This window comes from Pipistrellus kuhlii, unplaced genomic scaffold (assembly GCF_014108245.1).
Source record: "Pipistrellus kuhlii isolate mPipKuh1 unplaced genomic scaffold, mPipKuh1.p scaffold_m20_p_4, whole genome shotgun sequence".
Taxonomy (NCBI): Eukaryota; Metazoa; Chordata; class Mammalia; order Chiroptera; family Vespertilionidae; genus Pipistrellus; species Pipistrellus kuhlii.
Genome location: NW_023425540.1, coordinates 77737675 through 77757871, shown reverse-complemented (window position 1 = coordinate 77757871; position 20197 = coordinate 77737675). Strand labels below are relative to the sequence as shown.

Here is a 20197-nt window from a genome sequence, read left to right as displayed (position 1 = left end):
GACAGTGAGAGGGCAGAGTGGTGACTCCCTGTTCCCGCTGAGGCCAGTGCAGCGACAAGATCATCTCCATGGGGCTAATGCAGGTGCAGAGGCGGGAGCAGGTGTGGACAGACACACCTGGTGGGTGTGGGTGGCCCTTGCTGAGGTGCCTTTGGTCAGCGTTCAAGATCAGGAATCCAGAGGAGTTGAGAAGTTCTGTCCTCAGAGTGAAATGGTGGGATAGTCGGGGAAACTACAGAGGAGGAATGAGCACTTTGGGTGCCGGCACCCATGAGCGAAGGCTGCCCTGACTGAGCCTCACTGGCTTGGAGCCTAGTGCACTCCTGGACGTGCTTTTCCGAGTTAATGAGAGAAAACATTGATTCTCCCGCTGCCCATGAAGGTGGAACGTGAAGTGGGGAGACGTGGGGAGTGAGCGGGGTTCCGTCTGGGGGTTCCAAATCTACCATTGGTTCCTTTCACCGCTGACTAGAGATATACAGGGTGTCCCCCCAAAATGTATACACACTTTGAATACCTACTAATTCCAATAAATGTAAGCATGAAAAGAAAGAAACAACAATGGAGCTGACACCTGTTAAGAGTGTGGGCACAAACTGGCAGTCAGACATTCCCGGAGGAGTCCCAGGTTGGAGAGGGTGCACCGGGCCTCTAGTATTCTTAGAAGTGGGATTACTGGGTCAAATAGGAGTTTCATTTTTAGCTTTTTGAGGAAACGCCATACTGTTCTCCACAGTGGCTGCACCAGTCTGCGTTCCCACCAGTGGTGCACGAGGTTTCTTTTTCTCCACATCCTTGCCAGCACTTGTCATTTGTTGATTTGATGATGACAGCCATTCAGACAGGTGTGAGATGGTATCTCATTGTCATTTTGATTTGCATCTCTCGGATGATTAGTGACTTTGAGCATCTATAATAATAAAAGGGTAATATGCTAATGAGACCAGACCTCCTTCCGGACAACTTTCTGGATGAAGCCGGGGTTATGAAGGAAGCCTGGGTTCCAGGTACCTGCCAGTGGCCAGAGGGAAGCCCAGGTCTTGGGTGCTGGAGGGAAGCCCAGGTCTCAGGTGCCAGAAGGAAGCTGGTGCCAGCAGCCAGGGGGAGGAAGGCCTTTTCTTGCATGAATTTTGTGCATTGGGCCTAAAGTTTTTTCACATGTCTCTTGGCCTTCTATATGTCCACTTTTGAAAATTGTCTATTTAGGTCCTTTGCCCATTTTTTGATTGGATTATTTATCTTCCTTTTGTTTATGAGTTCTTTTATGTCTTTCATACTAGACTGTAAGCACCATGGAGGTTTAAACTGCTTTACTTATACTAGAATTTGATTTCAAGTGCCTCTCATATAGTGTAAATCAGTATGTAAATATTTGTTGGATAGATGAGTGACAAGTAGGGAAAGTACTACAGGAATATAATGACTGTCTCTGGGTGATGTTTTTATTTTCTTTCTACTTTATTATCTACTTGTCCATATAGCTCCGGTTTTTCCTTTTTAAAAATATATTTTTATTGACTTCAAAGAGAGAGAGAAACTTCTAAACATTTATGTTTAGAAACATAAAAAAAATATATTTTTTATTGACTTCAGAAAGAAAGGGAGAGAGAGAGAGAGAGAGAGAGAGAGAGAGAATAAAATTATTGATGGGCTACCTCTCCTGCATGCCTCCTACTAGGGATTGAGCCCCCAACCCAAACATGTACCTTTGACTGAAATTAAAACCGGTACCCTATAGTTTTCAGGCTGACGCTCCATCCACTGAGCCAAACCAGCTATGGCTAGTTCTGGTTTTTCAAAGAGTAAAAATCTATACGTATATATAAGCGACCTGCCAACCGGCCAGTAGGTATGATGCACACTGACCACCAGGGGGCAGATGCTCAACGCAGGAGCTGCCAAGTGACAGCAATTTAGCAGAGTGCCCTCTTAGACCCTGGGACCTCTTGGGGCAGGCGTCTTCAAACTACGGCCCGCGGGCCACATGCGGCCCGCAGAGGAGTCTGATCCGGCCCGCCAGGTTTTTTGGGCAGTGAGCGCAGCCGAGGTGTTACAGTACGAATTAGTAGTTCATATAGTCCGGCCCTCCAGCTCTCTGAGGGACCGTGATCTGGCCCCCACTTTAAAAAGTTTGAGGACCCCTGTCTTGGGGATTGTTGGATTACTGGTTTCGGCCCAATCCCTGCAGGCCAGGCTCAGGGAGCCCACTCACTCCACAGACGCCCTTTGAGCCTGGGCATCACCCCAGGTGCACCTGGCTGGGGAGGGACCATGGAAGTTTGGCTCCTGAGGGTGTCTGGCCAATTTCACCCAGTCCCGCCCTGCTGGCCACCTTCTAATTATTTCCTTTAAATATGCACACATCTGTGCACCAGGCCTCTAGTTTTTTTAATTATAATTGGAAAGAAGTAAATTTAAGGGAAAAGTTTTATTTCTTAACTGAGGTCAAAGGATAGTTATCATTTTGGTAGAGTTGATTTGATGTTTCCTATAAATCCCAGGTGAGTTGCTTAGAGGAGTGATCTGTGACAACATGACATTGAACCCAAGAAAAGGAGGAAAGCGGTACTCTCACAGGGAAGATAGTGAGAAGCTACTCAAATCCACATTGATGGTATCTTCCCCCGCCCTCCCTTTTTTTTTTTAATGAGATGAAGAATCTGGTTTGCCCGCAGAGCCATAAGGAAGAACATCTCTCTAGGCTTTGTAGTCCTCTGGCTCTTTTTAGTGTTACTTAAGCCCACATTAAATCCTAGCCCTGGTGCAGAATTTACAGGAATTTCAACTATCTCAAATAGTTTTCTACTCTGTCCTTCTTAAAATGAGTGGGCGGATTGAAGGATGCATTCTTAATGCCCAGGTTGCTCAATAAAAGCCTACTTCTTGGAGTGTAGTGCTCAAACGGGAACTGGGTGTGTCTGTTCTAATTTTTCTCCAGGCTGCAGTGGTAACAGTATCTTGCCTTTGGAAGGTCTTTTCTGCCTAGGACAATGGTCGGCAAACAGCGGCTCGAGAGCGAGAGCCATATGCAGCTCTTTGGCCCCTTGATTGTGGCTCTTCCACAAAATACCACGGGCGGGCACACACCTACAGGTACAGTGCGATTGAAACGCCGTGGCCCATGCACAGAAGTCGGTTTTCGGCCCTCAAAAGAAATTTCAATCATTATACTGTTGATATTTGGCTCTGTTGACTAATGAATTTGCCGACCACCCGCCTAGGAAAAACAGACTTGAGTCTCAAATTGATCTCCCTAACTGAAAAGTATACGCTATGTAGCTCTGGTGCCTACTCTGTATATGTGGACTGTACCTGCTTTGCCCCACTGAAACAGAGCTGTCATTACCACTACATAGCCTTTCAAATCATAACATGCACTTTTGGTGGTTCATTTGCTTGCTTTGTTTTTTATACTGAGAAACAGAAATGATCTTATAATATATTTAACTGTCGATACACATTGGTTCAATCATAGGTGTTTATTTTTTAAATTTTATTGGAATTTTTAATTTGAGCCTGGCTGGCATGGCTCAGCGGTTGAGCATCAATCTATGAACCAGGAGGTCACAGGTTCAATTCCATCAGGGCACATGCCCGGATTGAGGGCTCTATCCTCAGTGTGGAGTGTGCAGGAGGCAGCCTATGAAATTCTTTCTCATCATTCATGTTTCTATCTCCTTCTCCCTTCCTCTCTGAAATCAATAAAAAATATTTAAAAAACAAACAAACATTTGAAATTACAGATTAACAGGAAGTTGCAAAGGAAGTACAAGAGGTACTATGTACTCTTCATCCAGTTTCCCCTCAATGGTTACATCACACATAACTATTGTGCAATATCAAAACTAAGAAATTGACATCATACAATGTGTGTGTATAGTTTTGTCATTTTATCGCATGTCTAGATTCCTGTAACCACCACCATAGTCAAGATCCAGAACCATTCTATTACCAGTAAGGCCTCCCTCATGCCACACCTTTATAATCACAACCCGTGTCAGTAGTCCCCAAGACTTTCTCAGGTTTGTTAATTTGCTAGAAGTACTCCTAGCTATTTTTATTACAGTGAAATGATACAAAAAATGATCAATTCAGGAAAATGGTGGAATTAGCAGTTTGGAGGATACCAGGTATGAACTTCCAGGAGTCTTTTCCCAGTGGAGCTGTACAGAGTACATTTAATCCTCCAGCAACAAACTGTAGCAACACGTGTGATGTGTTTCTGTTAGGGAACCTGACTTAAACTACGATTCCACGTTTTTTATTGGAGGCTGGTCACATAGGCATAAGTGCCTTCACGATTGACTACAGTTGCTATAACTTTGGGCCCCACAAGGAAAGCATTACACTGTTTGCATAAACTGGTCTAGACAAGTTGGCACAGTGTGGTTCAAGGCTCCAAGCATAAAACACCCTTATCAGTTACATAAGGACACACTTAATACCTCAGTGTCCAGGATCCGGCACAGGGCCAATCACACAAGCATGCTCTTTGAGAATGTACATGAGCCGAAACCGGTTTGGCTCAGTGGATAGAGTGCCGGCCTGCGGACTCAAGGGTCCCAGGTTCGAATCTGGTCAAGTGCATGTGCCTGGGTTGCAGGCACATACCCAGTAGGGAGTGTGCAGGAGGCAGCTGATAGATGGTTCTCTCTCATCGATGTTTCTAACTCTCTATCCTCCCTTCCTCTCTGTAAAAAAAAAAATCAATAAAATATATATATTTTTAAAAAGAAATATTAGAGAGCAAAGGTCAAAGCCTTTGGGGCTCAGATTTGTGAAAAGGTTAAGAATAGTAGGAGCAGAAGTTGGACAGAGAGATATAAATGAAAGTTGTAGAAATATTAAGTTGCCTGAAGTCACATTTCTAATAAGTGGCAGAACTGAGATTTGAATGCAGATATGACTGATCGTTACGATCTTATGACCACACCAAATTGGTCTTTAGAGACTCATAGCAACTATTATTGTTTTTATCTTAATACTTATTGAGCTCTTAATATTTGCTAAGCAGACTTCGTAGAAATCGTGTGTGTTTTTCTAGCTCTAGAATAGTACCTGAACAAGTCTTTGGGTACAGATAGACTGTATTGGAACAAGTGTAAGAAAAAAGAAAAAGCAGTGGGGGATCAGGATTGTGTCCCAGAATCTGAGGGTAGGCAGGCAGCTGAATCTTAGGAATGGACTGAAACTGAGAAATGGAAACCTTTCAGGACATAGAGAGTATTTTTCTTCTACTTTTCTTTGCTTCTTGTATCTATTTCACTCTGCAGACCTGTTATCCTGTTACTCAGGTCACATGATGGAAATGGTCATGCCACACTTCCTCAATCATTCAAGAGAACAGCCCAGATTAGTCTCATTTCCAAACTTCTGTTTGGGTCACATGTCCGTTTCTGGCTCAGTCATCTGTGGCCCTGAAGTGGCAGGTATACAAACGTGGCTGCTGGCAGCCTACCCTTGTGGATTGAGGTAACAGTTCCTCTAGAAAATGAAGGTCGTTGGTGCATATGTTAATTTTATTGTTGCCTTGAGGACTGATGGGTCCTGGATTCGATTCTGGTCAAGGGCACATACCTTGGCTGCAGGTTCCCCGGGCCTGGTTGGGTGCATGCAGGAGGCAACTAATTGATATGTCTCTCTCATATCGGTGTTTCTCTCTGTCTCTCCCTCTCCCTTCCTCTCGCTCCCTAAAAATCAGTGGGAAAATATCCTCAGGAGAGGATTTAAAAAAAAATTCTTTTTATTTTTTTTTATTTTTTTTAGTAACACAGACCTGTGCTGTAGTATTTGTAGTATAAAAAATTAAAACTTACTGAATTGATGTAAGGAAAAATGGATATTTCATTTGCCCATTCCTCTTGGAATTGAAGAAAGTTACCACAGGATGAGAATGGTGAAAGATTAGCTTAGGCTTTCAAAATAGTTTGATGGAATTTGGGATTAATATACGTTTAGGCTTTAGTGATGTCCATACCACTTAATACCTTTTTAAAGATATATATGTATTTCAGAGAGGAAGGGAGAGGAAGAGAGAGACAGAAACACCAATGATGAGGGAGTCATTGATCATCTGCCTCCTGCATGCCCCACACTGGGAACTGAGTCCACAACCCAGCCATGTGCCCTGACCGGAATCGAATCATAGCCTTCTGGTCCATAGGTCAATGTTCAACCACTGAGCCACGCTGGCCAGGCACTACCGTTTTGCTTGAACAGATCATAAAGTTCACAGTCTCGGTGCCTTCATCTTTATTGTAAAAGGAGAGAACCAAGGGAACAAAAAGTCTTTAAAGTTTCTTTAACATTCTAGACTCTGAGTAGATTTAGTTCTTCCTCTCTACCTCAACCTCATCTACAAAATAAGTATTTTAAATCTAAATGCTGTCTTTGGAGGGCTTTAATTTTGTAGAGACAGTAAAGAGTTTTTATAAATTTGCAAGTCTCTCTGCCATGTCTCATTAGTTAATTTTTACAGATCCCACCTACACAGTGTGTTGCCACTACTCCCCGTTCCATTCCCACTGCATTGCCTTCTTATTGTAGTTGTCTGTTGAACACTATCTCTGTCTCCTGTTCTGCACTTTTCCCCCAATCCAACCTAGAAAATGCCTCTCAAAATTTATTTATTTTTTGGTTAATCCTCACCTGAGGATATTTTTTCCATTGATTTTCAGAGATGGTGGGGGAAAGGGGTAGAGAGACATCAGCATGAAAGAGAGACATTGATTGGTTGCTTCCTGAACATCCCCCAAATGGGTCAGAATTATCTTGTCATTTTCTTCCCCATAGTTTCATAGCACTATATCTTTCTGTCTTGCTCAGTATGCCTTTTGTGGGTTTTTTATTTGTTTTTTTTGTTTTTTGTTTTTGTTTGTTATGAACTTACTGAGGGAAAGGACATGTTCTATCAGTTGTATTAACAATGGTATCTAGCCTGTTCTGTGCACATAGTTGGCACTTAGTAAATTTGGTAGAATCCACAAGATACATAACTTACTTTTTTCTAGACCTGTGAGCTTCTTGAATATATGCTGCGGAGTTCCACTTTTCCCTGTTCTTGTTTGGCAGTTAGTTTATAGGCAGAAGATTGAAGACCATTTTATTATTCTGTGAATTTAAATGGAAATTGGGGGATAGCAATTTATAATACAATTCTGATGCTATGAGCAAATAAGACATGGTATAGTAGAAAAGAAAGCAAACGTAGGGACTTGTTGAGGTATTATTTCAAATTTTAACTCTAACACGTGTGACATTAGATAGGACCACCCCACCCCACTATTCAGAGCTCTCAGTTGGTTCTTCCCCACTCCCTTAACAATTATAATATGGTAGCAGCAAAAATGAAATAGGGATTGGTAAATGAGTCAACCTAACAGGATTATTAGTAAGATCTAGTTGATTGCCAGAGATGAAGACTACCTTACCAAATAAGGAATCTTGCTAGATAATAGCTTTGCAGAAAGTTACCACAGGATGATAATGGTGAAAGATTAACTTAATAAAAAATTCAAATTATTTTGCTGATAGTCTATAAAGGAAAATCATAGCTAAAATTTTTTTATGGTTTCCTAATCAACTTATGACATGTATTTAAATTGGCTTCTCCTTCTGACTTTATATCTTACATAAGTCCTCAAATTTGTATCAAATCTTGCCCAGTTGGTGTGGCTCAGTGGTTGTTGAGCTATGAGCGAGTAGATCATGGTTCAATTCCCAATCAAGGCACATGCTTAGGTTGTGGGCTCCATCCACATTGGGTGGTGGTGGTGGTGGTGGTAGTGGTAGTGGTAGTGATGATGGTGGTGGTGGTGGTGGTGGTGCAGGTGGCGCAGGATGCACCTGATCAATGATTCTCTTTCATCATTGATGTTTCCATTGCTCCCTTCCACTCCAAAATCAATAAAGATATATTAAAGAAAAATAATTTGCATCAATCTTAAAGGAAAACATATTCACTGTTCAAATTAAGCCTGAATAGAGAGCAGCCCTATCTCCATATGCAATTCAAAACACATATTGAGCACCTTAGCACCATGCAAGTGTTCTGTTGGGAATATAAAGCAGCTCCTCAAGATGCTACTAGACTAAGTGATAGGAAGTCAAACGTGATTTTTTAAAAAATATATATTTTATTGATTTTTTTACAGAGAGGAAATCGATGGGAGAGAAACATCATCAGCTGCCTCCTGCACACTCCCTATTTGGAATGTTCCCACAACCAAGATACATGCCCTTGACTGGAATTGAACCTGGGACCTTTCAGTCCACAGACCGACACAGTATCCACTGAGCCAAACCAGTTAGGGCAATTTTTTTTTTTTTTAATCCTCACCCAAAGATATGTTTTTATTTTTTTGGGGGGGAGGCGGGGGAACAAGAGAGAAACAGCAATGTGAGAGAGAAGGATCAATCAGTTGCTTCCCATATGTTCCCTGATCAGAGATCAAACCCCCAACTTTTTGTGTATGGGATGATGCTCCAACCGAGTCATCCAGACAGGGCTGAAATGATCCTTTATGATGAAGTAGAATGGACTTAACTGGTTCCTAAATAACTAATGTTACAAGAATGGAGGTTCAAAGTTAATTCTGGGTGGAAGGAACCTCATGGGAAGTTTCATTGAAGGGATGACCATTAAAATGAGCTTTCACAGTGAATCATTTTTAAAAAGCAGAAGAAAAGTAGAGGAAAGAATTCTAAGCTGAGGCACAAATATGCATGTTTTGTTTAGGAAATGGTCATATGAACATTATTGTGCTCAGGGATGTGAGTTGAGTTTGGACACGTTGATTGGGGACAATGTGATACAAGGATTTTGGAAGCTTACCTGGTTTTGAATTCCTTCTCTTTTGTTTGTTTTTTGTAGAGTTTACATACTTTTGAAAATTCCTCTGAGCCTCAGATTTCACATACAATAAAATGAAGATAATGTCTACCTTGTGTTTTGTTTTGTTTTTTGCCATAAATAATTATATTAAGTACCTGTGTATGTAGTGTATGTAGTGAGTGATGACAACTAGTGGGCTCATATTAATTTGTCCTAGATTGCTGAGGTCCCTGAATGCCTTCTTGAAGAGTTTAGATTGTTCTGATGCTTTAACTATATTCATTTTCTTGGTAAATGTTGGATTATTTTATTTGAGACAAAATATTCACTTTTATATCATTCTATTTATTTTTTTCTGCACAATTTGCTGTAGTCCCATTTGTCTATTTTGTTACTTATGCTTTTGGTGTAATATCCAAGAAATCTTTGTCAAAATCAATGTCATGAAGTTTTCCCCCTATACTTTTTTCTAAGAGTTTTATAATTTTGTGTTTTACTGTTAAGTCTTTAATGTAACATTAGTTCTTTCTTAAAGTGTTCATTATGTAACTGGGCAGGAAATAAGAAGTGTTTTCTTTAATATGACTACGTATGTCAAGAATTTGCTTTATTCAAACTGTCTTTCTTCCCTCCTTTTCTCCTTCCCTACCTCCTCCTCCTCTCCTTTTTCTTCTTCCTTCCCCTATAACTTGAAGATATGGAATTGTTTTGGGGGTATTAATTGCTGTGCTGATAGGATAATTCATTTTCAACAACACTTTCTTGTTTGTTATTTGATTAACAGGAAGAAAAATGAGCCTTAAGTCTGAACGCAGAGGAATTCATGTGGACCAATCAGAACTCCTATGCAAGAAAGGATGTGGTTACTATGGCAACCCTGCTTGGCAGGGCTTCTGTTCCAAATGCTGGAGGGAGGAGTACCACAAAGCCAGGCAGAAGCAGATTCAGGAGGATTGGGAACTGGCAGAGCGGTAAAAAGACTTAACCAGGGGTGGTTTTACAGTGATATAACTGGATACATAGTACTGTTATTGTCAGAATACATTTTTTCTCTTCTGTCTTGAGCTTTCAGCAAATCAGACTAATATTAAGAGAAAAAATTTTCCCCTCTTCTTCTCAGTCAGTATTCAATGAATAGCTTCAGTGCCTTCATTTTCTCTTTTGTCTTACCATTTAAGTATTTTGTGTTTGAAGTGTATGAGTTTCCTAATACAGACCATAACATTTGGGAGTAGAAGAATGGAGGTAAACATACTTCATGGTGGAGACTAAATGAGGAAATATTTATGATGTCCTTGGCACAGGACTTGGCATATGGCTCTCATCAAGCATTGTTTCCCCCCATTTTTTGTTATATCCAGCATGGCATCTGGCATATCACAAACATGTAGTATAACATATACAAATCAACAAATTTGTAGTTCTTGAATTATGAAAATTTAACTTTTCCAAAATGGGGTTTGTAGGTCGGAACTATTATTTGAGAAGTTTGTATTATCTAGAAATATGATTATGATAAAAATTGAAAGTGGCATAGCTGGTGAGCATAGGAACTAATAAAATGCCACAAATAATGTTAATTCTTTGCCAGAGCATACTTGAATCTGAAACTTCTCAGTAAAAGAAAGTCAAGCTGAACTCTGACCACTTTTGCTAGTTTTATACCTAATTAGCTACATTTTGAATGACCACTTTTCTGGTGAACTCACAGAATTATAAAGTACACTCACGCCTTTTGGTGACTTCATGGTCAATCAAAGAGAGAAAAAAAAAATAGAAGATTAACTATTCCTTCAGATTTCTCACTGTATTCCTGATATTCTCAGTAGCTGATCTATTTCATGAAGAAGTAGAGGACACTAAACATGAATGCTCTTAGCTTTCTCCCCTCTTCACTGCCAAATGTGCTATGTATATTACCTTCTGTTTTGTTTCAGAGAAAGCTGTATCCCTGTTCCATTCTCAGACTAACCACCTCTCCCTGTGATTTTGTTGCTGTTTCTTACTCCTTCCAATTGTAATTTTGCTTGAGGTTTCCCACAGGCATGAGAATCACCTGGATGGAAATCTTGTAAAAACAATATTGCTGGACTTCATTCCCAGAGTCTCTGACTTTATTAGGTTGGGAGTGAGGCCTGAATATTTGCTTTTATGACAAGTTTCTAAGTGATGCTGATGCTATTGTCTGGGGAATCACACTTTGAGAACCATTGTTCTATACATAGATTTTGAGGTTTATTATAAATACCTCAAATTCAACAGGTCTAAGGCCAAAATTAGTGCTTCTATTTACTCTAATCCCCATTTTCAACATTTTCTCCTCACCTCTTTCTGAATCAGTTAATGACATCACCATTAATTCATTTGGCTAAAAAACATTGGCATATTCTTAATTTCTCCTTCACCTCTCATACTATCTACAACTAATTGTGCAAATTCTACTAGCCAAGGTTTCTTACTATCTGATTGGTGCCTATATATTGGGTCGGCAGGTAAGTAATTGCGGATTTTTTAAAGAAAATCAAAGACAATTTTTTCATGGAACTAAATAACTTTATTCTGTAATGTATTGCCCATTTTGATCAATGACCTTTTGCCATCTTTCAGGCAGCATCATAATCCCACGTTCAAAAAACTTCTGGTTTTTATTAGCAAAAAACTGAATCAGGTACGATTTGACATCATCATCATTATTGAAATTTTTACCATTCAAGGAGTTTTGTAAAGATCGAAACAAAAAGTAATCAGATGGTGCAAGGTCAGGACTATATGGTGGATGTGGCAAAACATCCCAACCAAGCTCCATTAATTTTTGCCGAGTGACCAAAGATGTGTGTGGCCTTGCATTGTCATGATGGAATACAACACCTTTTCGATTTGTCAATTTGGGCCGCTTTTCTTCAACTGCATTGTTTAATTTCATTAGTTGTTCAATGTAGACATCAGAATTGATCGTTCGGTTGGGTGGTAAGAGTTCAAAGTAGACAATTCCTTTGTAATCCCACCAAACTGATAACAAAACCTTCTTTTGATGAATATCAGCTTTTGATGTTGTTTGAGTTGGTTCACCTGGCCTGCTCCACGATCTTTTCCGCTTGATATTGTTGTAAACAACCCATTTTTCATCCCCAGTTATCAGTCGTTTTAAAAATGGATCATTTTCATTACGTTTCTTTAGCAAATCGCAGCTGCTAATGCGTTGCGTTAACTGTGATTCTTTCAGTTCGTGAGGAACCCATGTATCGAGTTTTTGAACATAGCCAAGTTGTTTTAAGTGATTTTCAATGCATGTATGTGATACATGAAGCTTCTCTGCAATCTCACGTGTTGTACTGTGATAGTCTGAATTGATTATTGCTTTGATTAGGGCGTCATCAACTTCAACTGGACAACCAGAGCGTTTTTCATCTTTGAGTGAAAAATCACCAGAACGAAATTTGGCAAACCAATTTTGACACTGCCGTTCTTTTAAGGCTTCGTCACCATAAACAGCACATAACTTTTTATGAGCTTGCGATGCGTTTTTCCCTTTGTGGAAATAAAAAATCAAAATATGACGAAAATGTTCCTTTTGATTTTCCATTTTTCAACGAACGCCAAACAAAAACTACAAAACAGATCAAAAAACTTTTTTTACTGATTAACAGCTGAATAGCCAACTATCAAATAACAAAATGTGTTTTACATTTTTACTACGTCTGCAAACCTAAAAATTCAACTGAAGCCATATATGTGTGAAACCCGCAATTACTTACTTGCCGACCCAATACAAATAAGCCTCATATTTATCACTCCATCGGTACTCTGACTACACTTGGTTTGTAACAAGAACCTTATGCTTTCACATTTTGTAGCTCCTTTCCAGGATGCCTTTTGACTTGGTGGAATCTTATTCATCCTTTAAGACATATCTAAATGTCTTGGACTTCTCCACCAGATTTAGTTGTTCTTTCCTGTGTTCTCATAGCACTTGTGTCTTACTCTCTACTCTAGGAACTATTACATTATACCGTAATTATTTAGTTACCTTTTCCTTCTGTTTGACCTTCAGCTTATTAGGGAAAAGTACTGGACTTTCTTTTATGTATCCCTCGTACAGTTGCTGAATGAACATGATCTGTGGAGAAAGTCTCTTTTAAAGTATATAGTAATATGTAATATAGTTTCATGTCAGAAACTCCAGACCTATTATTTGGTGTATTTAGCCTCTAGTTCTAAAAATTTTAGACCCTCCTCAGTTCGTTGAGTAATAACCTTTAGATACAAGGAAAACTTGGAGAATATCTGGGTCATTAATCCTCTCTTAAATTACAGACTACAGCGAGAGGAAGAAGAGGCCTTTGCCAGCAGTCAGACCAGCCAAGGGGCTCAGTCCCTCACATTTTCCAAGTTTGAAGAAAAGAAAACCAATGAGAAGACTCGCAAGGTTACCACAGTGAAAAAGTTTTTTAGTGCTTCATCCAGGGTTGGATCAAAGAAGGGTAATTTTCTGATTCTCTTTTTTTCTTCTGTGCCTAAATGAAGTACAGAGTAGATCCACATACATGTAGGCTCAGCCTTTTAATTTCTGTAAAAGTTTTTAGAGACTATGAACTCAGATTTGAGGATCAGGTGATATATGAAATTGGGTTTGAGGGTCAGGCAATATATGAAACAAAAAATCTCTTTGGTTGTTTTTTTAGAGAAGCTTGTTTATTTACTCTAGGAGAAATAAAGAGAAATGAAATATGTAGTTTTCTTTGTAAAATTCATTCCCATCTAAATGGCTGTCTTTTTGGATGTTCTATTTTTTTTTTTTTTTTTTTTTTGAGCCTTTAATTTTTGGATCCTGGTTTATTCTCCTTTACGTGTTGTCCCTATCATTCATGTCTTATCAGAAATGGCTGTTTCTAGGCTTGAAGTCATCTAAAAAGGAAGTTTTCTGGGAGCTTGTCTGAGAGACAATATTTGAGGAAATATATGGAGAACATAAACAAAAGGACTCACTTTGGGCTTTTAGATTGGTGAACGTAACCCATAGTATGCATTTTCTAGTGCATGGATGTGTATGTACTTGACCTTAATTAATCATCCTATTTCTTAAAATGCCATATAAACCAGCAACAGGATTATCGTCAAAGTCACACTTGTTCTACCAGTGAGCAGTCTTGCAGGAAGCAAGAGAGAATGTCTGTTGTTAGGACTTGGTCTCTGAACATTTATGTTGGTGACCTTTGTGCAGTAAATTTAGAATAGTGAGGGATCGTGGGACCTAACACTGATGCTATCAGAAGAGCTCTTTTCTTGGGAGCCCCATCTCACTCCCAGCCCCTCAACTTGGGGTCGTTGGGATGAGGTTTTTGGCCTGCCTAAAGGCAGGGGAATGAATAACATCACTCCTTAAGATCTTTCTGGTCTTGAATTTAATGACTTATGTTTAGCTTTATTAAAGAAAGGTTGCTTATATCCAGAAATATACAGCATTTCTCTTAAAAATGAAAATCTTAAAATAATCTTTTAGTTCACATGATTAATTTGGAGAATAGTCAATACCCACTGGAGATTAAATTAAGAATATATTTGGCTCATGATTTATTTATTAGGAGGTAGTATACTAAGGTGGGTAAGAACATAAGCTTTAGAGTCAGCCTGGTTTGAGTCTCATCTTTTCGGTATACGGCTGTCTGACTCAGAGCAAGCTAATCTCTTTAAGCCTGTCTGTTCTGAAGGACAGTAATACTTACCATAGACATGTCTTTAGGTTAAATGAGTTGATGTATGTAAAGAGTTTAGCACAGTACCTGACACACATTGTAAGTCTATAGTAAGTGTTAATTATTTTCAGACATGCTGTTTTTCTGAGAGAGTAGTCTTTGCTAGTAGAGAGCTTAAGGGCATCGATCAAAGCCATTCTTTCCTATTTAGCTTAACTTCTGTTTTCCTGCTTTGGGAAAAGTCTCACTAATCTTATGAATTTACTAGAGGTCCAGCATGAAATTCGTGCATGGGTATGGTCTCTAGACCTGGTCTGCGATCAGGGCCATCTTCCCCGGCTGCCTGGAGCTGGCCCTGCCCCCTGCCGCCACCCACCCCTAGTTCCCCATTCTCCATTGGGTGATCTGAGACGGCTGGGGAAAGGGATCGAGAGGCGGTCAGCACGCCTCATAGTGACTGGTGGAGCGGTCATTCTGGTCATTCTGCCATTAGGGTCAATTTGCATATTACCCTTTTATTATATAGGATGATAGATAATGAAATGGCATATGACAGCAGATGAAATAGTACTGACTTTATAAAACCATCAGCTCTAACTGCCTCATTTTACAAATGACATGAAAGCTCATAAAAGTTATCTAATTTACCCAAAGTTATGAATTGATGTATTAGAGCTCAGGTCTCCTAATTCCTGGCTTAGTGTTTTTCCTTGAATTTGTGTGTGTGTGTGTGTGTGTGTGTGTGTGTGTGTGTGTTTACCTATATCTTCACCTGTATGTATAGACATTTGATGAGGTTTCTATTACTGAAGTGCATAATAATCATGTACAATCACTGATCAGCCTTGACAGTTTTAGAAAAATGTTCTAAGAGCTTCTGACAATGTGCATCATAGTATAGAAAGAAGATTGGTACTTTTAAAAGAAACAATTCCAAGTTATTTTTATTTTAAAAACCTTTACATGGCCCTAGCTGGTTTGGCTCAATGGATAGAGTGTAGGCCCTTGGACTGAAGGGTCCCGGATTTGATTCTGGTCAAGGGCATGTGACTCAGTTACAGGCTCAATCCCCTGCCCTAGTCAGGGTGCATGTAGGAGGCAACCAATCAATGTCTCTCTCTCACATCGATGTTTCTAACTCTCTATTCTCCCTTCCTCTCTGTAAAAAATTAATGAAATATATTTTTAAAAAAAAGAAAACCGAATGGTGGATAAATAATTATTAATCTCCACATAAACAAATTAGCCTTTTGCCAATTATTGGCAAGTAAAATGGGTTTGGAAAGATTGTCTAACATTTTATAAGTCATTTAAGTTTTTGTACTTATGATTATTTCACTTGGTTAGTTTTTTATTTTATTTATTTTTTTAAAATATATTTTAGTGATTTTTTTACAGAAAGGAAGGGAGAGAGATAGAGAGCTAGAAACGTCGATGAAAGAGAAACATCGACCAGCTGCCTCTTGCACACCCCCTGCCAGGGATGTGCCTGCAACCAAGGTACATGCCCTTGACCGGAATCGAACCCGGGACCTTTCAGTCCGCAGACCGACGCCCTACCACTGAGCCAAACCGGTTTCAGCTTACTTGGTTAGTTTTTTAAACTCATGCAAACCTTTGAGAAAGTTGTTCAAGACAGTGGTGCCATTTTAGTATTAATGATTAAATATATAAATCAAAGCATGATATATTTTGGCCAAGAAAATACAAATAAAGCAACTTTTGTTTGAATAGGGATATCTTTCACATCATGCAGGGTTTTTTTCTATTTGTATTTTTGCTTATAAAATAAATTTAGTTTAAGGAAAGTTGCCCAAATATTTAAACATAAAATAATTTAAAGTCAAGTTTAACTTTGATTAAGCATCATTTAAATAATCTTAAATTAGAAACTTAAAGTAATACCATGCATGGCTCTTCTGTATAATGAAACTTATTTTTAATTTTCCCAGCAGAAATTCAGGAAGCAAAAGCTCCCAGTCCTTCCATAAACCGGCAAACCAGCATGGAAACGGATAGAGTGTCTAAAGAGTTCATAGAATTTCTCAAGACCTTCCACAAGACAGGCCAAGAAATCTATAAGCAGACCAAGATGTTTTTGGAAGCAATGCATTACAAAAGGGTAGGTTGAGAGTGACTACTTAGAAACAGAGTTTTGGTTTGAGGAAGGGTCTTTGAGATCATTTAGCACAGCTTTGTCACTTTATACCTGAGAAAATTAAGACCCAGAGATATTAAGTTACCTAAGAAATGCCTCTGAACAAAGTTAAAACCTGACTCCCAGGCTAGTACTTTTCCACTGCAACTCAGTGGCGCTTAGATCATCTTTATGTGGAAAGTGTGACATCCAAGACACTTTTATAGTATACTTTAGCACTAAGCCTTCCTAACTTGTACCTTGTAAATAGTATAAACTACCATAGTTAGTAGACCTTGAGCTCTTAAGTAACAATTGTTAGATCAGTAGCAATCATTTTAGGGTATTTTTGTTTTTGTTTTGTTTTGTATTTTGATTTAAAATTTTCCACTTCTTGCTAAAGTAGAGAAGGAAACTCGTTTGGCTCAATGGATAGAGTGTCAGCCTGTGGACTGAAAGGTCCCAGGTTTGATTCTGGCCAAGGGCACATGCCTGGATTGTGGGCTCGATCCCCAGGAGAGGATGTGCAAGAGGCAGCCAATGATTCTCTCACATCATTGATGTTTCTATCTCTCTCTCCCTCTCTTTCTCTCTGAAATAAATTTTTTTAATTTTATTGATTTTTTACAGAGAGGAAGGGAGAGAGAGAGAGAGAGAGCTAGAAACATCGATGGGAGAGAAACATCGACCAGCTGCCTCCTGCACACCATTATGATGTCTGTTCCTTCCACACGTGGCACAACAACAATCATCCCCTCTCCTGACCCCACCAGGGCTTTAGGGCCCGGGCTGGGATGGGGAACCAGGGGTGGGTGGTGGTGAACATGGCCCCTTTCCCAAGGGGGTCAAGGGCCAGCTCCCTCCTAGGGGCCAGTGGCCAACCTCCTGCAGTCCCCCCCCTCCCCCCACAACCCCTGCACAAATTCGTGCACCGGACTCTAATATCCTATATAATAAAAGCCTAATATGCAAATCGACCTAGTGGCAGAATGACCATTTGGTGGGGGATAGGGCCTGTGAGCAGATAGCGCCAGGCCAGCCAAGGTGAGTACCAGTGGACAGAGGGAGGGGATAGTGATCAAGGGGCAGTGGTGACCTGCGTCGGCAGAGGATGATGGGGGGGGGCGGGACCAGCTGCTTACTGGCACCATCCCCCAATTGCCCTGCCGGTCGCCTCCTGCAGAGGTAGGCCACTGCCGGCGGTGGCAGTGGGGTGAAGAGGGGCAGGGCTGGCTGCTGCCGTTCCCTGATCAGCCCGCTGGTCACCTTCCACAGAGAGAGGCCAGGCTGTGAGAGGTTGCAGGCCAGGCTGAGGGACCCCCCTGAGTGCACGAATTTTTGTGTGCTGGGCTTCTAGTATACCATATAAAGCAGTGAAATAAACCAGGATTCCAGAAGTGGATTCAGTTTCTCAGGAGCACATTATGAGACAACCAGAAAACAAAGGAGAACAGAGTTGCTTTTTACTAATTGCTCCTAAAAAAGACAGGAAGCTTATTTACAGATTATTTAAGGTCTTGTGTCTCATACTATTCACCTTACATTCTAGCCAAATAAAAGACTTAAATATGAAACAACTTAGCTAAAATTGAACTGTTGAAGAATTATTCATAATTGCCGAAGCTAGTTTGGCTCAGTGGTAGAGCGTTGGTCTGCGGACTGAGAGGTCCCAGGTTCGATTCCGGTCGGGGGCATATACCTTGGTTGCGGGCACATCTGGAGGGGTGTGCAGGAGGCAGCTGGTCGATGTTTCTCCCTCATCGACGTTTCTAGCTCTTTATCTCTCTTCCTTTCTCTCTGTTAAAAATCAATAAAATAAAATAAAAAAAGAATTGTTCATAATAACCAGGTGAAATGAAGAATGCTATTAACTTTCAAACATCTGTGCAATGAAAAATTAAAGTTAGGTAAAGTGGAAGGAAACAGTGGGAAATTGTGGTGAATATAAATAAAAGTTTAACATTACAAAATGTATAAAATTTACTAAGGTAGTACCTAGTTCTTACTAGACAATTCTAATTCAACCAAATGACTCTTATGTCAATAACAAACCAAGCCAGTAAAGAACTGTCGTCAAGGTAGTCAGAGTGCTGCAAATGCTGTGAGACATTTTTTTATTATTAATAAAGGAATGAGAGACAGTATTTTAGAGGAGATAAGGTGTGAACTGAGCCTTAAAGGCAGTAACTATTGGGGATTTTCTTGGGCAGCTTTTGAAGGCAGCATCTGTCTAATGGAGATTTGAGGCACAATCTAGCATGATCAGTTGGACTGTGGTATGTTAAAGATGGATTGAAACGTGAGAGATGAAAGGTGGGGAGAGCAGCTAAACAGGTGAATGGTAATGAAGGCCCAGACCAGGAAAGAATGAAAAGGAGAGACATGGTAAAGCAGATAAGTCAGGTTTGGTCACTGTCCCTGACACCAGGACATCCTTTCTGAAATAAGCCAGAGCATCAGGGTCCTCATGCTGTACCAGAGCTTCGTTAGCCCTGGTGTATGTCGTCCTGGGCCTGTGCAGGGCAGTCTGTGAGAAAGAGTTGTATGGAATTTGCCTTTCTACGGTGAGATCTTTATGAGAACCCTTGAGAGAAGTTTCTAATTTTGGTGTCAGAATTTCACCTAAAAAATTAGTTTGTTTCTATATGTTGGACTCTTAATTATGTGACTATTTTCATCTTAGTGATGATTGCTAGAAAGTTGAAAGACAAATTTATGGATTGACTGTTGATTAAGTTTTGTATCTTCAAGGAATACATTTTTGTGTTGTCATTCCTGGCTCACTTTCTGTTTCTCTCCATGTTTTGTTTTTCTTTTTCTTTTTTTTAATCGCCTTCCAGCTTATTCTGGTGAACTATGTTTATCTTTTATGTAGACTTCATATATTCTTTGGGAGAAAGTGGGACACACACACACACACACACACACACACACACACACACACATATATATATATATATATATATATATATATATATATATTTTTTTTTTTTTTTTTTTTTTTTCAGTGCCTCCTGAAAGAGTTGAGAAGATGTTATATTTTAGGATGTACTTAGCATACATTTACATTTGAGAAATCTATCCCATGTATATACTTGGGAGAGATCTCTAAGGTTTTATAGTAAACCTCAGAATAGTGAAATTTCCATCAGTCTGGGAATTTAAAGTGCTTTTCTAAACCCTAACCCTAACCCTAACCCTAATATATATATTTACACCTAAAAATCAGTAAAACCAAATAAAAATTAATGACGCGCAATGTAGAGGTCATGGAGGAATAAGCACACGTACATGGCTGATGACTGTACATTGCAGTTTCTGAGGATTATATCTAGTGATAGATACTCAAAGCTATCTTAGAAACTATTAGTTTCTTTTGAAAATGTATCGCAAAGAAATAACCCAAAAGAAACAGCTTTCACATAATTGTTTATAGCTATAGTACATAGGAGTTTAAAGGGGGAAGGAACCCAAATGCACAGTAGTAGAGCATGGTCTAAAAAATTAGTTACTATAATAAAGCCATCAAAAAAT

The 20197-nt window shown here is 39.6% G+C and overlaps 1 protein-coding gene across 9 annotated transcripts in view; it reads left to right on the top strand.

Moving 5' to 3' along the window:
• Positions 1-20197, top strand: part of RABGEF1 (RAB guanine nucleotide exchange factor 1) — a 43044-nt gene that overhangs the window by 9123 nt on the left and 13724 nt on the right. For 4 of the 9 annotated variants that reach the window (XM_036409015.2, XM_045571231.1, XM_036409017.2 and 1 more), the window contains exons 2-4: positions 9618-9804; positions 13148-13314; positions 16479-16648. In XM_036409015.2, the coding sequence (XP_036264908.1) occupies positions 9626-9804; positions 13148-13314; positions 16479-16648 (516 nt within the window). In that variant the 5' untranslated portion in view covers positions 9618-9625. Of the gene's footprint in view, positions 1-8925; positions 8948-9617; positions 9805-13147; positions 13315-16478; positions 16649-20197 lie in introns of those variants that run through there. The other 5 variants (XM_045571232.1, XM_036409016.2, XM_045571234.1 and 2 more) reach the window with 5 other exon arrangements.